This window comes from Rhopalosiphum padi, chromosome 3 (assembly GCF_020882245.1).
Source record: "Rhopalosiphum padi isolate XX-2018 chromosome 3, ASM2088224v1, whole genome shotgun sequence".
Lineage (NCBI taxonomy): Eukaryota > Metazoa > Arthropoda > Insecta > Hemiptera > Aphididae > Rhopalosiphum > Rhopalosiphum padi.
Window position 1 is genome coordinate 60,651,942 of NC_083599.1, and position 27,950 is coordinate 60,679,891.

The 27,950-nt window shown below is 26.6% G+C and overlaps 3 protein-coding genes across 11 annotated transcripts; 1 reads left to right on the forward strand and 2 right to left on the reverse strand.

Annotated features, from left to right (window-relative positions):
- Positions 1-211: 211 nt before the first annotated feature.
- LOC132927622 (uncharacterized) lies at positions 212-4,255 on the reverse strand. The gene is made up of 2 exons (XM_060992198.1): positions 3,323-4,255; positions 212-1,036 (listed from the first exon to the last, which is right to left on the reverse strand). The coding sequence occupies exons 1-2, from the start codon at positions 4,253-4,255 to the stop codon at positions 533-535; spliced, it is 1,437 nt and encodes a 478-aa protein (XP_060848181.1). The 3' UTR covers positions 212-532.
- Positions 4,256-5,223: 968 nt separating this feature from the next.
- LOC132924282 (dual specificity protein phosphatase CDC14C-like) lies at positions 5,224-19,208 on the reverse strand. 8 transcript variants are annotated; one of them, XM_060988498.1, is made up of 13 exons: positions 19,188-19,208; positions 14,464-14,507; positions 14,186-14,364; positions 13,919-14,127; positions 12,157-12,240; positions 12,015-12,094; positions 11,821-11,953; positions 11,673-11,760; positions 10,302-10,643; positions 10,102-10,240; positions 9,759-9,987; positions 9,334-9,698; positions 5,224-8,427 (listed from the first exon to the last, which is right to left on the reverse strand). In XM_060988498.1, exons 3-13 carry the CDS (start codon positions 14,265-14,267, stop codon positions 8,328-8,330), a joined length of 1,851 nt encoding a protein of 616 aa, XP_060844481.1. In that variant the 5' UTR covers positions 14,268-14,364; positions 14,464-14,507; positions 19,188-19,208; the 3' UTR covers positions 5,224-8,327. The 8 variants fall into 8 exon arrangements, with proteins under 8 accessions (XP_060844481.1, XP_060844479.1, XP_060844476.1 ...); XM_060988496.1 differs by having other exon boundaries at positions 14,186-14,367; positions 19,188-19,206; XM_060988493.1 differs by lacking the exon at positions 19,188-19,208 and adding an exon at positions 14,945-15,052.
- Positions 19,209-19,377: 169 nt separating this feature from the next.
- Positions 19,378-27,913, forward strand: LOC132924283 (U3 small nucleolar RNA-associated protein 6 homolog). 2 transcript variants are annotated; one of them, XM_060988499.1, is made up of 11 exons: positions 19,378-19,801; positions 19,888-20,071; positions 20,161-20,287; positions 20,344-20,496; positions 21,429-21,793; positions 21,854-21,985; positions 22,044-22,266; positions 22,332-22,556; positions 26,916-27,189; positions 27,251-27,398; positions 27,513-27,913. In XM_060988499.1, the coding sequence occupies exons 2-11, from the start codon at positions 19,998-20,000 to the stop codon at positions 27,562-27,564; spliced, it is 1,773 nt and encodes a 590-aa protein (XP_060844482.1). In that variant the 5' UTR covers positions 19,378-19,801; positions 19,888-19,997; the 3' UTR covers positions 27,565-27,913. The 2 variants fall into 2 exon arrangements, with proteins under 2 accessions (XP_060844482.1, XP_060844483.1); XM_060988500.1 differs by having other exon boundaries at positions 19,378-20,071.
- Positions 27,914-27,950: the final 37 nt, after the last annotated feature.

Here is a 27,950-nt window from a genome sequence, read left to right on the forward strand (position 1 = left end):
AAATATTTACATCGATACCTAGTAGGAAATATAAAATATAATAAAAACTTAATTAGTTTTTTTTCATTATTATAATTTATTAATGGTTAAAAATAATTGCCTAGAATATTTTGTGTATAGCATAATTTTTATAGGTTTTATATGAAGTTAAAAATACTAATGTATGGAACTAACACTAACAGATAACATAGTGGGTAGCACAGATCAGCGGATCCTTTAGGTTTTCGTTCGTTGCTCCAGAACCAATATTAATCAAGCCCTTAATTGACACAAAACTAAAACCGTTTAAACTTGCCGTTAGAAATTACGCCGTTCGGACTTGCCGCCGTTGCTGACGCAGAACTGGATCATGTACCTGCTTTTTAAGTCCAATATAGGTAATCGTGTTAAATAAGTCATGTGTATTTAAATACTTATCAAAAGATATGACTTACTAGTGGTTACACTCGGTAACATTTTGATAGTTCAGTGATAGTTATTTAGCTTAATAGAGGTTCTTGCCGCGAAAAACTGTTTGACGAACAATAATACCTTACACTTTCTTTTTGAGTGTTGTCTTAACTGATGGTAAGACTTCTTCGACAATCGGTTTAGGAATTTGGACTTTTCCTTTGACGGATTTTTTCGGGCGTAATGAATTGATTGCTCCGGGTGTGACGAATTCTACGTTGAAACTTGAAGTTGAACTCACGCCATCCATTTCTTTCGTGTGGTCAGCTAACTTGAACACTACCGGTTCTTCCGTTTTGTCCAATCGCCCTTCTTTCGTATAATAATTCATAGTGATCGTGTATATGCCTCGGTTTTTATTCAATTTGAATGCGGGAACAGCCTCCACTTTCTTAATTTTTGGAATTTTTACTACTTTTTTATTAGGTTTAGGTTTAGTGTTCGCGCTATAACTGGGAAAACGCAATGCTGCTCTTTCCTGTCTGGCTTTTTTTATGGTGGCTTTTTCATCCTCCATTTCTTTCATCCTGTTATGTTCTTCCTCCTCGATTCGTAATTTTTTCTTGTCGATTGTTTTTTTCCTTTCCTGTTATGACAATAAAGTCATTTGTTTAAATTTACAATGTACGTCAATAGTTTCCATGTGTACGCGATAGGCACATTATTATAACTAGGTACATATTATTATTATTATTATTAATATATTATACATAGGTAGGTCACTAAAGTGATACGTAGAAAATTTGATAATCTAAGTTTGATTTTTATTATCTTATTATTTAATAATTTAATTGTATTTTGACGTTCGTTAACAAAATATTTTTACTCGGCTATTTTGAGTAGCGTGGTAAAGTAAGGAGAGTTGGGATTTTTTTTCTCATTAATTTACTAGAGACATGCTGTGCAAAAAAAAAATTAATCACAATTTTTTATTTTACACGCATATTCTAAAAAGCTTGCCATCCATAGTAGTTATAGTAGAAGTTGTAAACATTATTTACTTGTAGAAACATTGACGGAGGTATATTTTATAGACCAAATTAATTAACTTTCATCAAAAAATTAATATAGATTTAGAATGGATATAATATAGAGTAGGTAGATACTTCTTTTACATATTATTATGTGACATAATTTATGTCACTGTGGATGTCCGCAATTTAGTGAATGGTGATTGGTGACAGTCATTGGTAAATGTTAACATACAGTGCCTAAATTAGCAAATATTGAAACTAAACTTTTTTTTTAAATAAAAGTGTAAATTAATATGATGATTTTGGTAAATGTTATGTTGACGTATACAACAAAGGATTGATTTATGTTGACATACGTATATTTACTGTTTTATTAACAAATGGTATTAATAATATATAAAATATGATACATTATTTTAATCATTGAAGTAATATTATTAGATAGATTTATAATACTTTGTATAATAGATTTGTACCTAGATATTATAAATAAGTTTTAATCGTAGTAGGTACATATAGTATAGTAGGTAATTTTTTTATTGCAACAAGACAAACTTTCAAATAATTTTGATTGCTCACTGAAAACTGATTTCTAGTGTATAATTGATTTATAAAAGAGACTTATATAGTATAACATTAATTGTTGAGTAAGGTTATTTATTTTATCAAAACTATATCAACTATTACGATAAAACTAATATTGGCCATTACTTACGTATATTTATATAGTATTATTATTAGATATATTTTAATATGACAATCATATAATTCTAAATTTTAAGATTGCTACTACCAACACCGATACCACTTTGTAAATATCAAAATTTACTAGGTAGGTACTTAGTATAAAATTAAATAATATCAAGATTCAATAATGATTTTGGACTTAGGTGTAAGCCAGTCAACATTTGCCGATGATTTACAACATTAACCACACGCAGACATTCACAGTAACGTGACTAGGTATCTGATCTTAATTTTGATAGTTTGGTAGTTGCAAATGTATCATACATACTTAAAAAAAATACATCAATAAATTTAGAGCTAATTCTAAGGCAACTTTAAACTAAGTTTACTGCCTGTATGACTTAAATCAAAAGTGTAGGAGTATATGACTTTTTCTATTAACACAACTATTTTACAAATAAATTGCCAATAAATTCAATAGTAACATACATAGAAAATACCTACTGATCGTAAAAGTTATAACTTATAAAAACATGTACAATCAATAAAGAAGTATTAATAATTTGATAATTAAATATTATTAGTGATAACAATTTTAGTACTTCAGTAGGGTAGATATACGCAATAATATTATATCTTACTATTTAGGTATTAATCAATTTGCTTATATTGGTTATTACGTAATTATTAGTACAGGTGAGAAGCTAATTCAACTATCATTTATATAGTAAGTCTATTTTTATTTTACTAACGAATCCATTTTAATAAGTGTAGGTAACCTAGGTAGAAGGAACCACAAAACATAACATTGCTATTATATTTATATTTTAACTTATTATCAAATATAATAATAATACATTTTTTGAAAGTTAAAAAGAAAATAGATTACCGATATAATATTCTTGTGAAATATCCTAATGATACGTTTGATCAATTGTATATTATAGTTTATTTAAAATATATATATATATATATCCACGTACAATCAAAATTATGTTAAAAGACTGTATATAATTGGTTATCAAACCATTAGAATTAAGTATATTATTTGCCAACTTATATTTGTACTTAAACATGTTTTTATATGTAAGCTAAAAAGCAATTATTATGTATCTACATTATATAAGAACCAAAAACGTAATAGGTATGTGGACCTTTGTCTGGTCCAAATTCTACAAATATATAATAATCAATTAAAATTAACAACTTACGGCTTCCAGAAATTTATCATCAACCCAACCTTTATTATGTGGAATTGGCATCCAAAAATTAACGCAATTTTTATGACCGTATTTTATGCCACCTCGATAATCCTCACCAAATGTGTATACATACTTCATGTTCCTCATCATATTGTCTTTTTTTGTATTACTTAAGCCTACTAATAATTCATTTTCAGTACAACGTTTATTTTTTTTCTTGGAAGATTTTGATTTATTTTTAATGTTTTGTTTCTGATTTTCAATTTGAAGGTTTTCTTGGTCAGGTTCATTAGACTCAATAGCTGTGTTAACGATTTTTGTATCATCAGATTTTGTGATATTTTTTTGTATCACGTTTTTTTGTCTACTATCAGGCGTATCTGGTTTGTTGTTTGTTGTCGATTTTACTACAGGTTCATTAGCTATTATTAATTCTTCTTCTTTTTTGGCTGTATTTTCTTCTTGATATGGGGCAATTTCATTAAAATCTACTAATTGTGTATACATGTATTCTTCATCCAATTGAAAATCATCAAAATTATCAACTTGGTCGTCATTAAGATCAATGGGTAAATTACAAAAAATATCTTCAGGAATCATGAAATTTAGTGTATCGCATCTCTTAAGTATTTCTTCATCAGTTAATTCAAGAGTTTGTTTAAGTTGATCCCATGTAGTGGTACAATCACAATTGCATTGTTTATTATTTAATATTGGCTCTTCAAAATTTAAATTTTCAGAGTAATCATTGAAATGCATATCGAACATTACTTTACTAGTGTCATAAGTGTTCATATTGTCTAAACCCCATATCGTTAATTGGTCATCAATATTGTTCTTATCGTCACAAAATTCATAAACAGAATTATTAAGAAATATTGGTTTTAAGTCAATGTCATTATTGTTTACTGAACAATTTGGTTTGGTTGTATTATTGTTCATTTTAGTATTATAAATATATAAATAATTTACTTGAAAACTATTACCACTATCAATCTAAAAAGTTAAGCATCTTTTTTTCTTTCTTTTTTTTTGAAAAAAAAAACAATAAATAACATTATTATAATTATTTCCATAGTGATCATCTAATGGTCTTATGGGAACCAGAATCACAATTCTGTGCCAGAATGTTCTAAATACATTATCAAACATTTTTTGATTATATTAAGTACAAAAAGAAAAAGAAAATTTAAACATGTGTATAAATTGTTGGACAATTTTATAAAAGGTAAAATGATGAAAATTAAAAATAACTGTTAATTTTTGTTTAAAAAAAAAAAGTATTTAAAAATTTTATTTCCTATCATGGCAGATAAGTATACAAGTGAAGATTAGATAAGAACCTCTTTATATTGTCATTACTCTATCCAAAGTGCCAAGTGCCAACTAGTTTCAGTTTACTTTTCCAAAAAGTGATAATCAGACTCGGACACAAAACATTGTTGTAAAAAAAAAAAATAATAATCAATAATTTAAATTAAATAATTAGTTAAAATTGATATAAACATTTTGAATATTTCACTGTGGGTAATAGAAAATATTTTTATAAATAATTGTGTAAGTTTCTAATTTCTACAATTTATATATTTCTTAAATACAACAAAATAATTAAAAATTGCTAGTAATAAAAAATAATGAATAAAAAATGCTTACATAAATATTTAATGAAATTTTCAAGTCCACTTGAATTCCTTCCAAAAACTTACCTAGAAATGGTGTTACATGAACATGATTTCCTCTATATTTTTTTTCAATCTTAAGAAAACTACTGGTAATTTCTTTAATTTTACTTCTCTTCTCTTTCCACCCAAAAATACTTGAATTTCTATCAGGTATCATCCATAAACATTAAAATTGGAGCAAATTTGCAGATCCTAAAAGTGCCATTAGGCACAAAAAAAGAAAACACATTATTTTAAAACTTATTGTTTTCTATTATTCATCAATATTTTCATCTTAACATTAGTATGTTAGTATGTTATAAGTTAAAACATTCTTATTTCATAGAAATATTTAAGATAATGATTATATAACGGTAAGTAAATACACTATATTATTGCTCATATACATGAATTGTTAAAAAAAAACCATTAAATACATTCCTCTATAGAAATAATTTGTTTCTAACAAGCTTTAATCATGACACTATCCATAACTAGAATGGATTTAAATGATTTTACACATTAATTTTATCTTGATTTTATCGAACAATATTATTTAATCAAACATACTAAATAATAATAAAACACAAATATAATGAAAATCTACTTTAACATCTGATCAACTAATTAGTTCATTACAGTCATAATATAATTTGTATACGTCTTAACAGTCAATAGGTATGTAGTTATTAAGATTAATTACATAAATAATAAATATATATCAATGTGTCATTAAGTTTGGTATTAAAATGAATACAATATAATACAAAATAGTCAAATACATAACTTACATACTTATGGTATTGGGATATCCTATATGAATTGTACAATATAATATTTACTTAGTTAATAGTAATATAATAATAATAATATCTTAACTAATTTAAACAACAAAATACAGTTTAAAAATTGTATTATTAATAAATACCTATAATAACAAAATCTGTTTAAATATGATGAGAATAAGAAATAAATTTTCATCCTAAATTATTATTATTGTTATAATTAACCTCGGAGGATACTATAAGTACATGTAACATAAGTATTAATTAAATTGAAAGATAGGACAGGCATGTATTATTTTATATTATTCAAAATAAAAATGAAATTAATATCACAATACACATATTTATGATGTTATAATAAATTATGTATAGAAGTATTTCTTGATTTTTTGCCAATAATTTACAAACATATATTATTCATTGATAAAAAAAAATAATCAAAATTAATTACCTAGCTAAATCTATGCAAATTATTATTATCATTATTCAATGCTACATTTTAATGATCGTAGTATAAAAATTATCTTGAGCGACATTCAGATAACCTAAGATCTGTTACAAAATATATTGCTAAACTCTAAACTTTGTCTGGAATCTAAAATCAAAAAACAATGATTAGCTAATAATACAATAGAAAAAAGGCTCAGGTAAATATTAAATCCAAAGTAAATGTTTGATTGGTACTATTCATTATATGAAGCTAGATATAAAAATTTAAAACACTATCTGACCACTAAGAAAACCTTCTGATTTAGGTGTATTTAAATAAATTATATAAAATTGTTTGATTAAACTCTTTATTATGTTGTATTAGTAAAAAGTTTGTTCTAACTAATTGTACACTGATAAATTGGCATGTGTCCACATAAATGGTCTAATATTTCTAACATGATAAAATATTGTCATTTAACACCAAACATTAAGTTCAGACATAGTATTTCATAAAGGCCTCTAAATCTAACAATTATTAATCTAATTATTAAGCACAGTAAAATTAGGTACTTGTTCCTAATGGTTCAATTTCAAAAATGTAAATATTGGGCTAAGACAAATATAAAATTGGCTTATTCATAATTTTAAGTTATTTGATTTTTAAAAAAAAACCATGAGTATTACATACATTTTTGTCATATCTATTTCATATACATAGTTTTATTTAATTTAAAATATATTATTAAAAAGTACAGGGACATAATTCATGTGGATGAATGACCCAAAATTTACCAAAGCAAAGAAAGTATACTTTCATCATTTGGCAAAAAATAAAAATACTTTATTCTTATTGAAAAGAATATCAACCCTATTTTTTCGCCCTTAACCCACTTGCATCATAGTAAATTTTAATTCAGTAGAATCAATTTTGTGTTAATAGTTTAATATTAAGAGTAAATTGACCAAACATTTTACACAATATTATAAAACTTAAAGTTAAGAACATGATCTATGTTTGAACATTGGCTTTTTACAATATTTTAATTTTTTGCAGTATATTTTAAATAGACGATAACATATTATATCAATATAGTCAATACGTTTTTAAAATTATTATTTTTATTATTATAAAAGATTATTATTTTTTGATGTAATCAGTAATCGTTATCGAAAATAATAAGCTAAATTTATACACAATTGTATAGTAAAGAATGTAGTTAACATTATAATGAAATACATTTAATGAATATACTTCGAATTACCAAGCGTTGTAAGGATGAAACTTCAAATGTTCATGTGTTAAAAGACAGTTTTCCCAAAATTTAATTTTGAATTACCGAATTTACTTAAATTAATTGTTTATATTTGAATTATTGCAAGATTTTCAAGAGAACAAACATTTACTTCAAATTATCAAGAGTTAATTGTACTAATAAAAATTATGTTGAAACATTTTTTGACCATGCTAGTTAAAACTAACAGAGAATCCTAATTCTCTAAAAATGGAAAATGTATTAGACATGCTGGCTATCCATATAAAATTCAGCCAATTAAAAAATTTAATCTCACCTAAATAATATGCATAAATTCTCTAAAACAATATGTGATTTTAAGAATTTCACCTAAATGAAAACCTAAACATACTAACAATAATTTACTACTCATCCAAATATAATCCATGACCTCACAAAATGGGGAAAAAAGAGATGATACCCTTTAAAAATGATACATTTACAAGTTTCCATAAACAATTATTGTAAAAAACATATAATGAATAAAAATAAAATAAAATAAGTTAACAATAAATTCCTATCAGTCAATAAAAAAATACAAACTTAATTTATGTCCAGTATTTAGTATTAAAATAATACTATGGAAAATAAAATTCATTTATATCTAATTTGAATAAATGCTAACCACTATTAATCAATATCGAACTCAAGATGAAATTTCCAAACATTTTCAAGACTAAGCCATTAAAAATCTATCCGATCATTTTAATTGTTCTAAAGAATTAAATCTCTAATGTATGTATGTATGTATGTATGTATGTATGCATGTGATGCTTCAATCTATAAAAGGATTATCATTCTTCGTTAATTGTATGCACTCAGAATTATGAATGTATTCATAATTTTATTTAGTAATGCAGTTCTGATTACGAAGACGCCTTGATACACGTGCAGATGATGCCACAGTAGCTAATGCATATGATGGTTTTGTTTCGTCAGTTATTCTATACAAATAAATAAATAAGTAAATATTAAATGTTTAATATAAAATATATATATATGTTAAATATATAGCATGTTCTAAAATTGAAAAATTACTTTTTACTAATGTAAGTTATAAATTTCAATATCGCCATTTTTTAAACATTAAGCATTTACTGAATGTTATATAAAAATCTCAATTAAAATAGATATATTTTGACAAAATGCAATACAGTCAAGTAGCGATGACTGGAAGTTGAAGAGAGATAAAAATTTGCTTCAAGATATCTAACTCGAATTTATATTAATTTATTATAATTTATATTTTTAGGGAATAAAAAAAAATTTGAGTTATAGCAACTCGACTGTATTAGATATTAAATTCGTATTTAAAATACCAACATTTTCAATTTCAACAAATAACATACATACTTAGTGAAACAACTTGACCATTGCTTAAAAATTTAATACCACAATAAACACTTACTGTATATATTTCAGTATTTTTTTTTTATCGTTAACACATATTATACTGGTCAAAGTTAAGACATTAAACAATGCATCTTTTAATTCCACTTTTTTACAATCATACACATAATACCAATATAAATAATTTTGTTACATTTTTGAATTAATGCTTAAATGACAGAAATTATTACAATAATGTTTAATAAATTAATACACAACTATTATTGTCCAAAAATGATGATTAAAAAAAATACTGTAATAACTCTGAATGAATACAAATTTTTTATGACATTCAAAATATTTAGTAATTCTAAAGTAATTACCTACTAAGTTTTTATGGTCATGTGTTTTCAAAATCAGACTAAAAAGTATTAATTACTCTACCCACAATTAGGAATTACTTCCATTTTTAGAACATGTTATACATCATTATTAAAACCAATTATAAAATCATAAATTACTTTGTGGCAGTTTCTGATGTATGAGTTCTTGTTGATTTGGTGCTAGATTTACATACAGTTATTGGTTTAGTATTTTTTTTCCCAACTAAAGAAGCCTTTAAATTACTTCTTGTGATAGTAATTGTTGATGTAGTATTATTTTTTTTCACCAGACTGTTCATACTTATTCCAATAGACGCATTTGTAACTCTACGAATACTTTTTAATGCTGAAAATGTACTTTTGGGCTTAGGGTCCTCGTTTTTTGAGGCAGATCTTTTTTGTCTTAGGTTTGGTACATATACATCATTTTGAACATTAGGAAGTGCTTGGTTGTTTGTCTTCAATTTACTTTTTAAGACAGAAGATAATCTTCTTTGTTTGTACTGTAAGTAATTAAATATAATTTAAAAAAATATTTTATATATAAATACTTAATTGATTACCTCTTCAGATTCTTCACATGTTTCACTATTACCACTACTACTGCTGGTGAATTGTTTTTCATTACTAATGTTTAAATGAGGAGGCGGATCTACATATTCATATGCATTAGCATTGGAAGTATGTCGTTTAGCACTATATATTCCATTTATGAAGCGTTTATATTTGTCAACAGCATTTTTTCTTCTTTGTCGCCATTGTTTACCCAGTATGGTTAGATACTCTTCTTTACTGTAAAATAAATTATTCATTTAAATTAAAACACTGATGATATAACTGAGCTGCATAAATTATGTATTTAGTTTATGATTTTTAGGTACTTTTAATTTGAATTTAAATTCTTACTCAATTAGCCATTGTTGCTGCACACCAATTACTGATCCAGGTCGACATATACGAATCCATGCAATAGCTTCAACTGCTGTAAATGACCAATGCTTCACAATATATGAAGCCACTAAACAACCAGTTCTTCCCAATCCAGCTAAAGATTATAATAAATAAATATCTAAGAGAGCATGTATTAAATCGAGATTTCCTTTTACCTTTGCAGTGTACAGCCACAGCACCTACACATTTAGCTATAGCATCTTCACTATTTATAATTGTGTTTGAGATTTCATTTGATTCACTTTTTTCATTTGCGAGTTCAACATCACAATTATCATCAATATACTGCTCACAAAGACGTAGAAAGTATTTGAGTATAGAATCTGAAGGAGGTGTACCATCGGTAAAAACTAAATCCGTGTGTTGAATATTAGCCACTGCTACAAAGGTGCGTTTAGCATCATATGTCTTTTTACTGTTTAATCTAACTACATGCTTGACATTATTTTCTTTAAAATACGGATAATAGTAAGCTGGAGAATGTATCTGATAGCCAGCTATTAATATAAATATCAAACAATAATTTATTATTATTAAAAGATCATTTAAATAAATAATACTAGTGCTCGAAATGGAAAATGTCATAAACCAAAAACTCATAAAATGAATATGCCATATACGAACATGCCTATAATATAGTATATTATTTTATTCTTTTTTACATTGTCAGTTTTTACAACTAAAATTATTAAACATACATTATAAACTATAATTGTGGTCACGGGTTTAATTGTTTCGTAGGTATTTTCATTTTAAGAAATTTTATTTTCAATAAAAAGAATTATTAATAATTTTAATCACTTTGAATGTGAAGAAATCAGGAACATATAATCAAGTAGTAATTGTATTATTATTTTTTTTCGATATTTACTTAACACTTCCGATCTGGAAACCCTTAAATTCTAATTTAATTAGCTGAAACTGACACAATAACTAATACAGTAGATTCTTGGTATGTCAAGGGGAACAGAAAACAATTTGAGATATCTAGTTTTATTAAAAATTCTTAAAAAAACTTGAAAAATTGGGAAATAATTTGAATACTTAAAATACTAATACTACATACAAATCAATAAACTAAAAAAATAAATAAATACATTTTTTTGTAAATCTGTCATCAAAGTTTGTTTAATATTACTTTTATTTTTTTAAAAATGTAAAAATAAATTGTAAGGACATTTAATTTATGCTTATTTTCCATTTCACTATATTGTATACGAAGGACTACAAATATTGACTACAAACACATGAAACCAAAATCACTATACTAAATATACTGCTTTTTTTTTCTTACCGTAATAAAAATATTATTTGTGTGTTCGGATAACGAAAAACTATTAATTTAATTTCGAGTCATTGAGAGAAAACACTATTAAGTGTAATGGTAATTTCGAGGGGATTTCAATGTAGTTCAAAATAACAAAAAATTTGAATCTATTGATTCTACTGTATACAAAGCAGAACGCTATTTCAATGCATTTCGGTCCATTTTGAGCACTGAATAAAACTATAATAAGATTAATTACATTTGTCAATATAATCTCGAGTATGTGGTGATGAAAATGCCAATAAGGTAGCAGGTACAATCCAATTGATATCACCATACTTCACAGTCTAAAGAAACATAATATATTTAGTTGTGAATATATATAGCAATTTAAAATTTCTACTAACTTCATATTTTTCATATTCATCCAAATCAAAGTCACTCATATCAAAAAATCCATACCATTTAGCTTTATATAACGCATTAACACATTCTTCCACTGAAACTGAATATTCTGATTGCAACAAGCATGATGCGTCCCTAAAATTATGAACAAATTAATAAATCAAAAAAATGTAAATTTTTTTAACCTAATATTTACCTAAATGGTAAATATTTATATTTATATTGTTGTGATAATATATTATATGTTTGGTGTGCCGTCCAATTATTTTCAATTATCTAAAACAATAATGTCTGAATGTAAAAATATATAATTTGTTAGTTTATATAAGTAAACTGACCAAATATGTACAAATAAGAAAAGCAGCATTTGACCTTTTCTTTTGATCACCAATATGAGCACAGTGAACAACTTTCTTAAAAACCTAAAAAATATTTCGAAAATAGTAATGATTAAAAAAAGTAAATATACTAATATACAGATAATACAGAAAATACAAATTTATCAAAAATACCAGATTAGTTGTATAAAATTGTGTACCAAATAATCTTTAAAAATTATTTTATTTTGATACAATCAAAAATATAACAATTATAGTGTATTAATTTCAATACAATAAATAAAAACAACCATTTTATAACTGTGTATTTGTAATAGTTATTAATTATTATTACTATATTACTAAAATAGCAAAAGTACAATTTATTTTGAAAACTAATAATAAGATAGACTATCAAGAAAAGACATAATGCACTGTTGAAGCAGAATATGTTTCATAAACAATTCAGGGTCTTTTAAATTCTAAAATATATTAATTATTAATGAATATTAAAGTAAATAACAATAAAACAAAATCAGAATTTAAAAAATGAAGAATAATAACATGAATTTATAACAGTTTTAAAAATTATTAATTGAATTATTTATTTTAATAAAATAAAAATATTACTATAGAATAGAAAACTATGTATTTTAGTATTAAAATATGATTTTTTCCATATTATAAAATGACTAAATAATCATACAATATGTTTATAAATAAAGAAAAGATCCTAAAAATTATTTGACTAAAAAAGTAATTATGTATCCACATAATAAAGTATATATTTATTTAATAGTTTTTTGTAAACACAAAATAGACTAAACACGTTCAGTTTATTTATAAAATGGATATTTAATATATAAGTAATAAGAAATGTGACGAAAAATACTTAGGTATTAAATAATCAAGAAATAAATAAGAATAATTTTTATATTAATAAACATAAAACTAAAGAAAAATGATGAGTAATGAGTATATTCACAAAACTCCTAACATCAATATTTAAAGTTATGTATAGAAAAAAATGTATATTATGGCGATGTGAATAATTGCTTAAAAATCATCTATACTTAATGCCAAACAATTTTAAGATCTAATACTTTCAATGGTTTATTAAGAAAATGTTGTACTCGCATGAATTGCTTAATTTTACTAATACATAGTACTTAAAATATCAAATTTTACATTAACACTTTGACTGCGGCATGATTTGATCTGAGCGATTCCCCTGTGCGGAACATTTTTTTCGTAATAATAGTAGTAAGTATAATAAAAATATAAAAAATACCCAGAATCTCAAACCACTGTGAATTAAACAATTTCAACCATTTATCTGTGCGGTGGCGCAAGCACAAATAGCTTGTTGTATGCTGGTGTTATTGGGTGAGATCAGAAAGTAATACAGGTTGTCGGCGATGCGTCGATGCCTGCCGCATAGAACACATACTATTTGTTGATGTTAGCAGTCAAAGTGTTAAAAAGAATCTATTTTACTCATTTTTAATACTGCAAGAGAATTACCTATTATCAAATTTATATGTAACAATATTATTCAAGATAACTTGAAGATTTACTATTTACAAATGCTCATAACTTACTTAAAAATTAAAATATTTAAAAAAAAAAAAACCGTTTGTAAAATACTCAACACATGCAGGTAGAAATCATACTTAAGCTGTTTAGTATACGACTAAAATATTGAATAATAAAAAAATACATATTTAAATGAAAACATAAATATTATATACATTTATTTTTAATAATAAAATGTCTGACTCACTTTTAACTTGTCTCGTACTATACCAATATAACGATATATCATTGCTAAATTTAAAGGACCAAAATCACTATAAAAACCATCATACACCAAATTGTCATCAACATTCAAATAAAATATATTGTTGTCTTTCAATGAATTTTTCCAATCTTTGAAAGTTTGAAGCGTTGTTGGACCCTTATGATTAGATAATACCATGAAATATAACCGATCTGTGAATGAAAAATTAGTCAGATTAAAATGTTTTTGCAAACTTTAATTTAAACTTACTTTCAATCAATTCTGACAATTCGGCAACTTCCAATTTATTAGCACTATCACTAACCATAAGATTGTTGAATTCAACTGACATTTTCAAATTGGTTTTTTTTCCGTTCAACTGAGTGATATCAATATTCAGACATAATACGAGCAATGAAGATGTTTGATGTTCCGCTATCCATCCTACACTGCTAATACAATGAAAGCCCACACATAACAAATTATGATTAAAACACCTACACTAATAATATACAACTTTCTGCTCGGTTAAATGTCCGCCTACTTACTTCTATTAACGTAGGCGTGCCTTCCGGGTTCTGTAATTTGTATTCTAAAAGAACAAAAACACACAAATAAATTGATTGATCAAAAAATTTTGAAAAAAAAAACCTAAAAACCAGCAGATTACATATTCAAAATTTATGGACAATTCAACTAGGTACCTACACTATGCATACTTATATTTTGCATATTCTATATCAGTTTGTATGTATTTAATTTACGAGCAATAACAATTTATATCGGCACATTACAACCATTAGCCCGAAAAATAACGTTTTTGAAAGGTACACAAAAATCGACCTGACATTAGTAAGTTAATAATTATTACACACTGGTTACCAATTACTATTACCGATATAATATCAACAGTTAAAAATTTCAAATAATAAACACAGATAATAATTTATTAATGGTATCGTATACGGTGTTGGTATTATTAAAATATGTTGCCTGATTATTTTTATTATTTAAAATTTACATACATACCTACATGATGTACATGATGTCGAGGTAGATCAACATCTTGTTATTATACGCATGTTCCATTAGCTGATAACAAAATGCAGGGTTCCCAAACACGTCTGAAAAACACTACTATACGGGCGTTACCGTGGGTGGCTAACGAGTAGCAAAATACGCCGGCCTACTGTCGACTTTATAAAATTTTTTTAATAGGTACGACTTTGCCGTCACTTATAAATTAGTATATTATGTAAACTTAGGTGTTGACATAAAGAAACGCACTCGTTCAATCAGTAGGGGCGACTCATAAAAATTAAATTTTGGTCGTGTAAAATAAATTGAGATTCTTATTTATATAAATGTACTACTTTAAAATAATTTAACATAAATAAACAATGTTAGAAAATTCATACTCCTGCAAGTAATACTGTTCAAACACTATTTTCTTCATACTATGAGCATTATTTACTAAAGCTTTTTTAATGTTTACCATTTGTGGTGTCATTTGTATTTACCATTGACTGTCTTATACGCTAGTGAAACATTAAATACTCATTTTATATTACATAGTACCTACTAATGTATTAATAGTTAATACTATTTAATAGCTAGTGCTGGAATTCTGATATATTGTCATTTCTTTTTATGTTAAAAAACATACCTATAGCTCGGTACCTAAGTGGGAAATGTGTGTTTTAAGGGATCCTTAATATTTTAATGGTATTTTAATTATACATACCTATTTCAAATTTTTTACATATTTGTAGAATTAGGTATACTATGATAGTAGACAGATAATTTACTATCGAACGTGTGGTAGATATGCATTTATCGTCAACCACTGTTTTAATATCTACAACTAATTAATTAGGCGATAACAAGACTTGAATTGTAGTAATTGTACAGTGTTTAGTATTTAATCTAAAAAAAATCACTATTGTAAAACACGTTTCCGTTCTAAAATTCAATACAATATGTCAATATCCCACATAAATTGTTCTGTTAGTAATTTCAACATATTAAAAATACATTTAAACAATTTTTTATCTATAAACATTTAAAGTATGCATTTTAACAAAATTCATCAAAAATAATTCAAAATCATGGAAATTGAAAAATTATTTTGTAGTTAAAGATGTTTTAATTTTTATAGCTAAGACTTGAAAATGTAATACACTGTTCCTCTGCAGTTCTTACTGAGCACCAAAATTTTGTTTTAATTTTAAATATTTCAGACTCCAATTATGAGAAAATGCTAAAAAGTCCAATCTAAATAAGATACAATCTTTTCAAAACCCCTTAAGAAAATTAGTAAATGCCCCTCCATTATTTTCAAACCATACTGGGCATTCCTATTACCTTTACTCTATTACTCTACACATGGATTGTAACTTAAAACAATTAACGACGAAACTAATTTCTTTTTAGAAATTTTATAACCATCTACTTCTTATTCAAATCCTCTAATCAAGAACTTATCATCCATCACAACCACGGGTAGCCCTCGGAGGTGACTTAAACGTAAATGTGGCAGAAATTTAGTAGGTACATTAAAAAAAAAAAGTAAAATACACAAAACCTAAATCAAATTGAGTGTCATCAATAGGTGGCTTCTTTCCTCAAATTAAGGTAAATAATGTTCTATTTTTTCTTAACCCACATATACCTACTCATTATGCTATGATATATCATATATATAATTGTATATTTTCTAATTAAAACTAACGTACATTATTATACATATTTTACTATAAGCACATTGCATAATGGCATTTACTTAATAGTATTGTACCACGAGTCCACGAACGACATAGGCTTATTGACACCGTTCCACTGTAAGTGGGTATGGGCATTTTAATAATAATTTTATGAGTTCGTATCATTAACTAATTTAACCAAAACATAATTTTACTACGTACAAATATTAGAAATTATGATTTTAATAGTATCCTAACTATTCCTAACATCTGTATTTGGTTTTTACCGTGTGTACTGTGTAGCAACTATATCGACAAATATATTATGTATTTTTATCGGATATGTTTTTACTAGGAACTTACATTCACCCATTAATTTTGCTTTATTAACCTATTTATACCACAAATGGGAAAAAAGCGGCTTGGGTATACAATTTATAATAAATTATTAATAAAAAAAAAAAACTACGTTAATGCTTTTACACAAATCATGTTCAGTTTTCAAAAATTGCAAATTTCGCAATTACAAAATATTAGGTACTTAGAAAGGTATCTCTTATTAATAAGAAAATAAATAGTTATTTTTTACTACAGTAACAAAATGTTCTAGAATTTATTCTCGTGCCAATGTGCCATTTCTACTAAAAAAACAAGCATAATTACACCTATTAAACTTATTTTAAAATTCGTATAGGTACACATAAAATATTAATAAATAAGTTATTTTATGAGTTGATTAAGATGATGTTAAAATATAGATTTCTTCAGTTGTTTTAAACACGTCATTCCGTCCAGTAATTTATATAGTGGTAAAAAAGCTAAGTAAAGAATCATGCCGTATTGCCGTAATATTTACGAAAATCATGATCTTCTTTGTTTATTTCCGATAAACGACAAACCATATTTCTAAATTTTTCTATGGGTCGATTCAAATTGTCATAAATGATAAAAACAACTGTTAACCATAAAATGGTTTACAAAAATATTTTTTGCCGTATTTATAATCAACTTATTCAGTCTTAATGTAAAAATATTGGATCCGAGAATAAATCACGAGTACCTATGGGCTATGGCATTATTTTAGTATAATATTAAATATTGATTCGTGTAGATTGTATTTTACAATGTATAGAATGCAATATAGATGTTGCAGTGATAATTACTGCATTTATTTGTGACGTTTAATTGTTTGAAAAATTCATAAACAAGGCCAAAATTTCCGTCAACTAGGCACATATTATAGCCTGGGGTAATTATGATAAAAATATGAATTAATTATCGGCATTCGGAAAATATGTATTACCTATTGCCAATATGACACTTATATAGTCTGCAGCATGTCTAAAAAATGCTAACATAAATATTTAGTGAAAAATTCAAGTATATTATTTATTATTTTTTAAATTAAATTATAGATATTTGAAGTTCGACTTTTGATGAAATATCTAAATATCTAAACAAAACCAAAAACAATTGTATTATTTCATAATGAATATTTTTAAATCGTTATATGGTAATTACTAGTCAGATATTTTGGTACTGGTTTAAAATAACAGATGAATCACTTATTAATTTTGTATTTCCTACCATTAATTTTTTACTTCTTTTCATTTTCTTGATACCCGTGTTTGTTATCACAGAAATATTAAAATTCGATAATTAATTTTCAAATTATTAGTATTTAAAAAATATAAATTATTTAAAACGCTATTTTTTGAACACCTCTAACGAATTAAATTTTAGCATTTTTTTGTGGAAATTGGAATTTTAACAAAAATCCCATATACCTACAAAGATAGGCAAACAGTGTATTTTTAGTAAGAATTAATTAATTCTATTTTTCAAGTCAAACGTAATATACGTGTTTGCAGGGAATACAAAATACGAAAACTAACGTGCAAACCACACTAAATAATTAATATATTTTACGTCTTATTCTAAAAATGGATAACAACCACCACATTATTCACATATTATAGGTATCTATTATGATTTTATTCAGGTCTGCTACACCAACATTTGTTTACTCTGTCGACTGTTTAACTCGCATATAATTTAGTAACAAAGATATTATTCTGTATTTCCACGATTACAACTGTCTGGCCCAGTTTAGGGCAAAGGCACCTATTAAATATTTTATAAAGAAAAATATTTCCTGTGCATTGACCAGATAGATTTTTAATATATTTTTTTTTATATATAAATATAAGCATGTGTCATGTTTTAATTTAAATCAATTTCGATTATTTTTGACCATTAATAATTTATTCAAAACTTAAAATATTAAAAATATTTTCGGACATCCGGTCAACACATTATTTAACAGGTGCCTTTGCCCTAAACTAGACCAGAGAGTCGTAGTCACGGAAATACGGAAGATCTTTGTTCTTATATAATGTGAGATAGAGCAATTTATGTGTGAGATAGACAGAGAAAACAAATGTTGGTGTGGCCTCTTAAGTACTTATTTAAATACGTTTATATGATTATATTATCATAATTCGTGATTGTGAAAAGAGACGCGGGTTTTAACAGATAATATTATAATGATATGACAATGTATTATGTACCTCATGTATGGGAATTTTACGTTACACGCTAGCCTAACCAGCTCTATTAAATAAATAAAGTAGGTACTGCCTTCGATTAGAAAATGAGTTAACTAATTAAGTTAAAAAGATAAAAAAAAAAATTAATTAAACTATTAAATTTTTAACTAGTCAATACCCACCTCTGGATATCGATTCTCGGTGTTTGACGTCCGTAGCCTGTTTTGCAGTCGGCAAGGTTATCACTTCTGCTGTAATCTGTAGATAACCGCGGTAGCCAACGACAACATTATCGCGACGCCGCTACACGCAACACGCATTCGGCGTACCTATTCCAAGTTCTGAACTGCCGCACAAAACATTCAAAACGTGATGAAATATAATTTAATCAATGATAATATTATAAATTGTTGATGCTGTATCGTGTAATTGTAAATTCAAAATCTTTAAAACATCGCGAGAGATGACGATTATACTGAAATCTAACTCGGAATAATAATAATTATTGTGTTCTAGTTGATTGCTATTAATTTTTATCGTGATTATGAGTTGACTATATGAAGCGTTAGTTGACTATTTTTCTTCATCATCGTTGACAATCAATTAACATAGTATTAATATTATATAGAATACAGGTATGCGACTTAAGAGTTTGTTACTTGATCATAAAAAATGTAAATTTTCTCGTAAACAAACACAATTTTAATTTATTGTGTACTAGTGTTGAGTTTATAACTAAACTGCAAATACTCCGAAAGTATTTTAATACGGCAGCTAGCTGAAGCATTAACGTCTTGTGTCTTGACTAGTTAAAAAAGAATTGTTTTCATCATGTCAGCAGATGAAGTGGAATCTGAAGTTCATTTCATGAAAACTTATAGTATAATAAAATGGGACGAAATAACGTAATTATACATTTCTTAAGCTAGTGTTTTTTAAATTTTATTTAATACATACATTAATTAATTTTTTTTACTTGATATTTACATTTAAGAAAGCTAAATAATGATCGTAAATCGCTTAACCAGAAAGTTTCACTTGGGTTGGCCACTAGAGAGGAATTTTTGAAACAAATAAAAGTTGAATTAAATATGCTGGACACGTGTCAACTTAAAATTGAAGTAAGACTATGTCAGTTGATAATATTTCAATTCTTATTATTATCTTTTTTATATAGCAAGAAATGAAAGAAAACAATACCGAGGATATCAACACTGAAATACTTACCATTTTATCAAATCGTATAAATGATATGTATAACAATATGTTTTTACTGTTTCCTGTTGAAAAGACTTCACTGTCAGAATTTATTGAGTTCTGCTCAAATAATGTAAGTAATTAAATAACAGCATTAATTTATTTAAATATTAATATACCAAATGTGTTTGTTCAATTTTTCTGTTAGTCATAAAGACTTGGCAAATTTCTAAAGCCTACTATATATAATAATTTTAAGTTTATGATAAGCAATTATTCATGAATAATAATAACAAATGTCTATACTTGCCGTGGAATAAGAACGTACCTCGTCGCGCAGGCGGCAGACCGATTCTCAACCACAACCTTGTCATAGTTGGGCTGTATATATCTATTCCTTTCCGTTTTTGTTGGCCAATTAGCGACGCCCTGTGCGCAATGAACCTGTTTTGGTCCCCGACCAAGGTACATTCTTGTTCCCCGACCAAGGTACATTCTTGTTCCCCGACAAGTATACATACATATTAATTATTGTGACTACCAAAATTATTTGTAATTCTATACTAGTTGGACAGTATATAAATATAGGTGTGACAACAATTCAACAGTTTATATTATTCCAATTTTCGTCTCACATACAACGTATTTGTATTTTCAATAGCTTAAGATAAGCTTTTTTTCTGTATAAAAATGATGAGATCATTAAAATGTAATAAAATAGAACACGATAAGAATACATTATAAATAGTAGGTCAGTGTTATATTGGACCATCAATAATCATCGAATAATTAAACAATAAATAACTAAAGACGTTAATATTATACAATTTTTTTTTTATAATTTTAGTTTTAATCATTTTTTTTAACAATTATTACAGACATTTAAATGTTTACAATACATTTGTTACACTGTATTGTTATATTATTTTATTGAAAATGTTTTCAATATTTATATTTTAAAAAAAAATCTGAAATATGTAATGACAAATTTTGTTGCTTAATTAAAATGAAATTGGTTATTAATTATGAAATATTTATTTAACCATTATAAATTGTTGATTTCAGACATTATTTATTACTAAATGTAGTAACATGTTAGATACACTCATGTTGAGATACCATAGTGACCCTGAAGTGTATATTACTGCAGCGACATATGAATTTGATGACCGAAATAATGTTGATTCAGCTAGAAGATATTTTGCAGAAGGATTGAAACATCATGAAAATTGTAAAAATTTATATGTAGAAGAGTTTTGGGTAGAAGTTCAACATTTAGAAAAGACTGAAGGTGCCTCACTTCCAATTGCCATTGAAAAATACAGAAACCTAATAAAACGTTTTGAGGGTGATATTGAATTTCATTTTATATTATTGGACAGAGCAATAAAATTAAGTGCAGTTAGAGAACTACAATGCAATGTAGTCAGGTATTTATAATTTTTTAACAATTTATTGTACATTTTTATAAGTATATTATTTCTATTTAGAGACATGATTAAAAAGTACCGACATAGTGAACTAATGTGGCAAAAATTAGCTAAAATTCATTTTGATGGTTTTATCTACCATCAGGAAACTGAACAATTACACTATGATAAAAATTATATTAATGGTATTAGGTCAGTATCCTAATGTTTTAAAAAATTAATTTATTATATTTATATATTTGTTTTATAGAAACTGCATTAAAACCTATGAAAATGGATTAAAAGAAAATCTACCACTAGAAAATAAACATAAGTTATGGAACTTTTATATTGATCATATTATAGAAATTCGTAAATCTTATCGCATGAAAAAAGAAACTATCAGAAATTTTATGAATGAAACAATGGAGCGAGCTTTTCAAGAAGCTCACGATAATAGGGCATTATGTAAAGCTGAATATTACATTTATTGGGTTGGTAAATTTTTATAAAGTAATACTGTTTAATGTAAATAACAATTTTTATTTTTTGTTTTTAGACTGAAAACACAAATAAAGACTGTTATAGGATTATGAAACAAGCAGTTAATGTGATAAAAGATAGTGTTGAACTCTGGTTTAATTTAATATCGTATTATTTAAGCAACGACAGTCTTGAAATGGGCATTGAAGCTTTTCAAGCCGGTGTTCGGGCTTTAACAAATAAATCGATGCCATTATGGGAAATTCTTATTTTATATATGGCAAACACTCATCCAAAATTGGTAAAATAAGTATTAATATTTTAATTATTTCTCAGTGATAAGCCATTTAAAAAAAATTAGTTTTAACTCTTATGTAAAAGTTGTCTGTTATAATAATAATAATATTGTTTATTCAAAGAATAAAACGGGCAAATTGCCCAATAGTACAAGTAAATAAGTAAGTTTAACAATAAGTTGATACGGACATCGTACAATAACATAAATTAATAATAATAATAAACTATGAGTATAAACCAAAATGGAAACGATTGCATAAAATAAAATATTACCTATTATTAGTAAAGTAAGTTTTATGAATTGAGGATAATGGAGTAAAAAAACAATCAATATTAGATGCAAGTTTATTACACAAGGACATGGCTCTAAGAATAGGGGAGTTTTTTAAATAATTTGTACTGTGTGATGGTAAATAGAAAATGGGAGTAGTTCGATTATTATAAGCAAGGATATTGAATGAAATATGTTCTAATAGGTAAGGTGCATTAATATGGTTATTGATTAGTTTATATAAAAATTAGATATCAGCTAAATCCCATCTAGAGGCTAGAGAGGGAAGGTTCAAAAGTGATCTTATTGGTGTATAATCATACTGGTAAATAATTGTGTTGGATTTATATGCTGCAAAACTTAAAAATCGATTCTGGACCCCCCTCAATAATCTCAATGTTGGATTTAGTATAGGGGCTTCAAATAGGAGATCCATACTCTAGGATGAATCTAACTAAAGCGCAATAAAGCAACTTTAGTGAATCCAAATTTTTAAATTCAGACGAATGACGCTTAACATACCCTAACACATGAAGTGATTTATTTACTGTACATTCTATATGTTCCTGAAAATTTAGGTTATGGGTTAAGGTTATACCTAGGTCTTTGATAGATGAAATTGAATTAAGTTCAGTATTGTTTATATAATAAGTATAATTAATGTGTTTTCGAGACCTATAGAAGCACATTGAGTAGCATTTATTAATGTTTAAGCTCATTCCCCAAACCTGGCACCAATTATACAAGGTTTTTAATTCCTCTTGAAGATTTATACAGTCACTAATTGAAGAAATCCGAGAATAAATTTTTAGATCATCTGCAAAAAATAGGAGGTGACACTTGCTTAAAACTAATGATATACTGTTGATAAATAAAATGGGAGACAAATGGCCACCTTGAAGAGTACCTGAAGGGAAAGGTGATAAACTAGACGAGTAACCAAGAACTGAGGTAAAGTGGGACCTATTTTTCAAGTATGAATTGAGCCAGGACAATAGGGGATCACCAAAACCTAATTGCTTTAAAGCAATAGTGAGTAAATTGTGATCCACACGATCAAAGGCCTTCTCAAAGTCCGTATATATAACATCAACTTGGCTGTTATTTTTAAAAGACTCAAGTATGAAGTGCTGCAGAGTTAAGTTGTATGAAAGGGTTGATCTACCGGGCCTAAAACCGTGTTGGCTATTGTCCAGAATGTTATTGATTGGATCGATTATATGCCTATGAACTAGTTTCTCTAATAATTTACCAAGTTGTACAAGGCCTAAGATTGGCCGGTAATTTTTTATATCTGACTTATTACCTTTTTTAAATACCGGGGTGATAGAGCTGATTTTCCATAGGGAAGGGAAAACACCTTCCTTGAGTGATTTGTTGAATAACAAGAAGACAGGATAGGCAATAGAATCAGATAAGCTGTAGAGAAAGTACCCGGAAATACCATCAGGTCCGGGAGAATTGTATTTATATAAAGAGCGTAAGCCGTCAGAAACTTCATCAAGTGAGATAGTGCAGTGCGACGGGAGGATATTGTCAAAGTTTTTAATAAAGGAGGTTAAGCTAGAGATGTCTGATGGTGGGATAACCGACGGCCTATATACTGAAGAGAAATAAGACGAGAATAGGTCAGCAATATCCCTACCATTATTTGCAGTTTTGTCATTAAGAAAAACAGAATTAGGTATATTAGTGCTAGTATTATAAGAAACCCATTTCCAGAATTTTTTAGGATTTATTTTTATTTCTTTTTCAGAACGGCGAATAAATTCCGAATATACGGATTTAGATTTAGACTTGTATTGCGCTCTCAATTTAGAGAAGATTTCATAGCTAGATTTGGTTTTATTTCTCATGTAAATGGAATGAGCTTTAATTTTTTGCCAGGCTAGGGTTTTAAGATCTTTATTAAACCAGCAAGGAAATTTGTTATTGTTATTAATTATTTTTTGGGGAACAAAACTATTTAGGGCTGTTAATAGTGCATCTTGGAAGAGGTTAGCAGCAGCTTCAACATCAAGATTATTAAAAGACTCGACCCAATTGAAATAATTAAAAAATAAGTTAGCATTTATATAGTCACCTGATTTGTATAGAAATATATTAATATCATTGTTAAGATTGGGTGTGACTGTGGGTAGCTTGCAATTTATTAGGAGTACGGGATGGTATGGATCAATAGGTACTAGCGGATCAATGCAAGGATTGATTAGTGTATCATGGATGCTTGTAAATATTAAGTCTAAAATATTACCAGACGAATTAACAATGTTATTGAATTGAATAAAATTTAAGAGAGAAAAACCCTCTATGAGAGACTGACCTGTGGTTGATGAAATAAAGTTGAAACACTTGAGGCCAGTTTTACCACTTACCCAAGTTAAAGACGGTATATTATAGTCACCACAGACAATAAATTTACTATTTGGATAAGTGCACACTAAGGATTCAATAGCTGAGAGGTGGTTTAGATATAATTGTACGTCACTATTAGGAGGAATATACACAGCACAAATTATGATTATTAAATTGTTAAGTAAAACTTTTATAAAGACCTGTTCGACATTTAAAGTGTCGATGTTAAGTAGATTAGAATTAAAGGTATTTTTAATAGCGATGAGTACACCCCCACCACGAATAAGTGAGCTAGTTTTCTCATTTCTATCACAACGGTAAACGTTATATCGAGTAAAACCTAATTCATTGTCGTGAAAACTATTATTGAGCCATGTCTCAGTGAAAACTAAAAAATCAAGTGAAAAAGATGGAATTGAACATTTTAGCAAATTAATTTTGGTACGTAGACCACGAACATTTTGATAATAACCGGTAAAATTAAAATTAGTGTTGGTCACGGATATAGATACTATGGTTGCACGACAGCCTATATTGGATCACGGCGTTGAGCGGCGCAGAATGTTCTTATCAAATCTGACAAAAAGTCGCGTACTACTAGTGCCCTCTACAGTCATTATTATAGAAATCTTGTACCATGTTACCACAGACTACATTTAGTTTGTGATGTTACCATAACTAATAACAATAATAGAGGCTATAGAGAATAATGGCCATGAATAATAATATTTACTGAACGTTTTTGGATGTCAATGACCTCGTTTATAATTTGAAGTGACATATCTTTGGGCTCAGTGGTAGTATCAGCAGTGTTACGAGTCTCTAAAACAATAACTCGTTCCTCAAAATTGTCAATTTTTTTACAGCAGTCGTCCAAATCAGAGTCTAATTTCGAAATGTACTATCATGTCATCAATACGTTTATTAATTGACTCAAAGCCTTTATTTTGGCTGGAAGAGAGCGTATTTATCAACTTGGCTAAGTCGTCTAATGTTAGTTGTTTTTTGGTTGAATTTCCATTTTTGTTATTAACAGTGGTAAGAGGTGAAGTTTTTGAATCAGACATGCCAACGGAATGATCAGGATAAATCCAATCATATATATCAATTATACATGATGTAGACTATGCTTGTAGATTTTTTCGACCAATATAATGATAAAAAAATATACATATACATATTACATATATTACATGTAAGCCATACATAGTCTAGTCTATACTTCCGTAATTCTTTAATATTTTCTAGCTATTGTATGCTTATTTTAAACTTACTATATTGACTATAATATAATATGCAAATGCATTGTAACTATAATTTTTCCTCGATATTTTAGTCACTTAATGTAAACATCACAATAATTATTTATTTTTATTTTTAAAGCACTTAAACTATCAATTATTTTTTTATTTTTTTACTTATTACTGTCATTTTGTTTTAATATCCTTGTAAAATACATTTTATTCAATATTAAAATTTTAAATGTTATATAGTGAAATTTGTACTAATTAACACATTTTAGTAGCAGTTAACTCAATATTTTTTTATGTCCTAGCCATTCGCTGTGGTGTATATATATTTTTACTTTTAAATTAATATAAAAATAAATACAATAGTAGACAATATTCAATACTTGCCTATAAGAGTTTGATTTTTATAAAAAGATTAAATTATAAATATTATTTTCTTTCTGTAAAAATATATGGCTGCTTCATAACAGTATTTCTTTCTGTTTAGCTCCAACAATTATATCAAGAAGGCTCATATTATCCATTCCCCGAAGTCAATTGTATAATCAGACCCGAATATTTGGAATGGAACGTAGTTCATAATGGAATACTTTCAACTCGTGAATTGTTCAACAAACTAAAAAATGTAGAACCAGAATGCAAACAGTTGTATAAATCTATGATTTCATTTGAACTCACTCAAAACGCAGGAATTGCTAAATTAGGTTCTATTAGAAAATTGCATAACACTTTATGCAATTCTTTTGGTGCAACAGATATTGGTGAGTATCAATTTTTTTTACAATATTATTGAAGCTGATTTTAAATTTGTTTCAAATGCAGATGTATGGATTGACTGCATCCGGTTTGAGTACATGTACGGTTCTCGCAAATATGTGAAAGAAGTTTATAAGGCATCATTGAATAACTTGAATTCAAATCTAAAGAGTGGTATGATAGCAGAGTTTGAAAAAATTAAAGAGGAATTCAAGTAACTATTAATTATTTAATTGCTATAATTAAAGAAAAAATTATTAATTATTTTTTTTGTAAATTACAAATTTAATTTTCTGATGATTTTTGTTTTGTTTTTTTTTTTTTTTAGAGATTATGATCCAAAAGATGGAGGAGTTATTGTTATTGATGATGATGAATAATTTTCTAGTACATTTATATTTATATTCTTCCACTACTTTGTTCACATTATTTTTTTTTTCTGATGTTATGTTAAGTTAATGTATGTTTATTATTTATAATTAATTTTGCCTATTTTTTAAATGGCATATGCATAAATTGACAATATTTTTTTTATTATAAATCAGTCAGGATGCTAAGTGTAGCCAACAATGTGTTCATAATAGTATAATATAATTAATATGACTAAATTAATGATTTACTATGAATATTTTTATAAAGTGTAGCTTGGAATCAAAATAAAGTACAAATTTAATAATAAAAATAGATGTATGTTTCTATTTTGTGTATAAATGCAACATATATTTTGAAGTCAAATTTTTTTTTTTGATAAATCAATACATTTTAC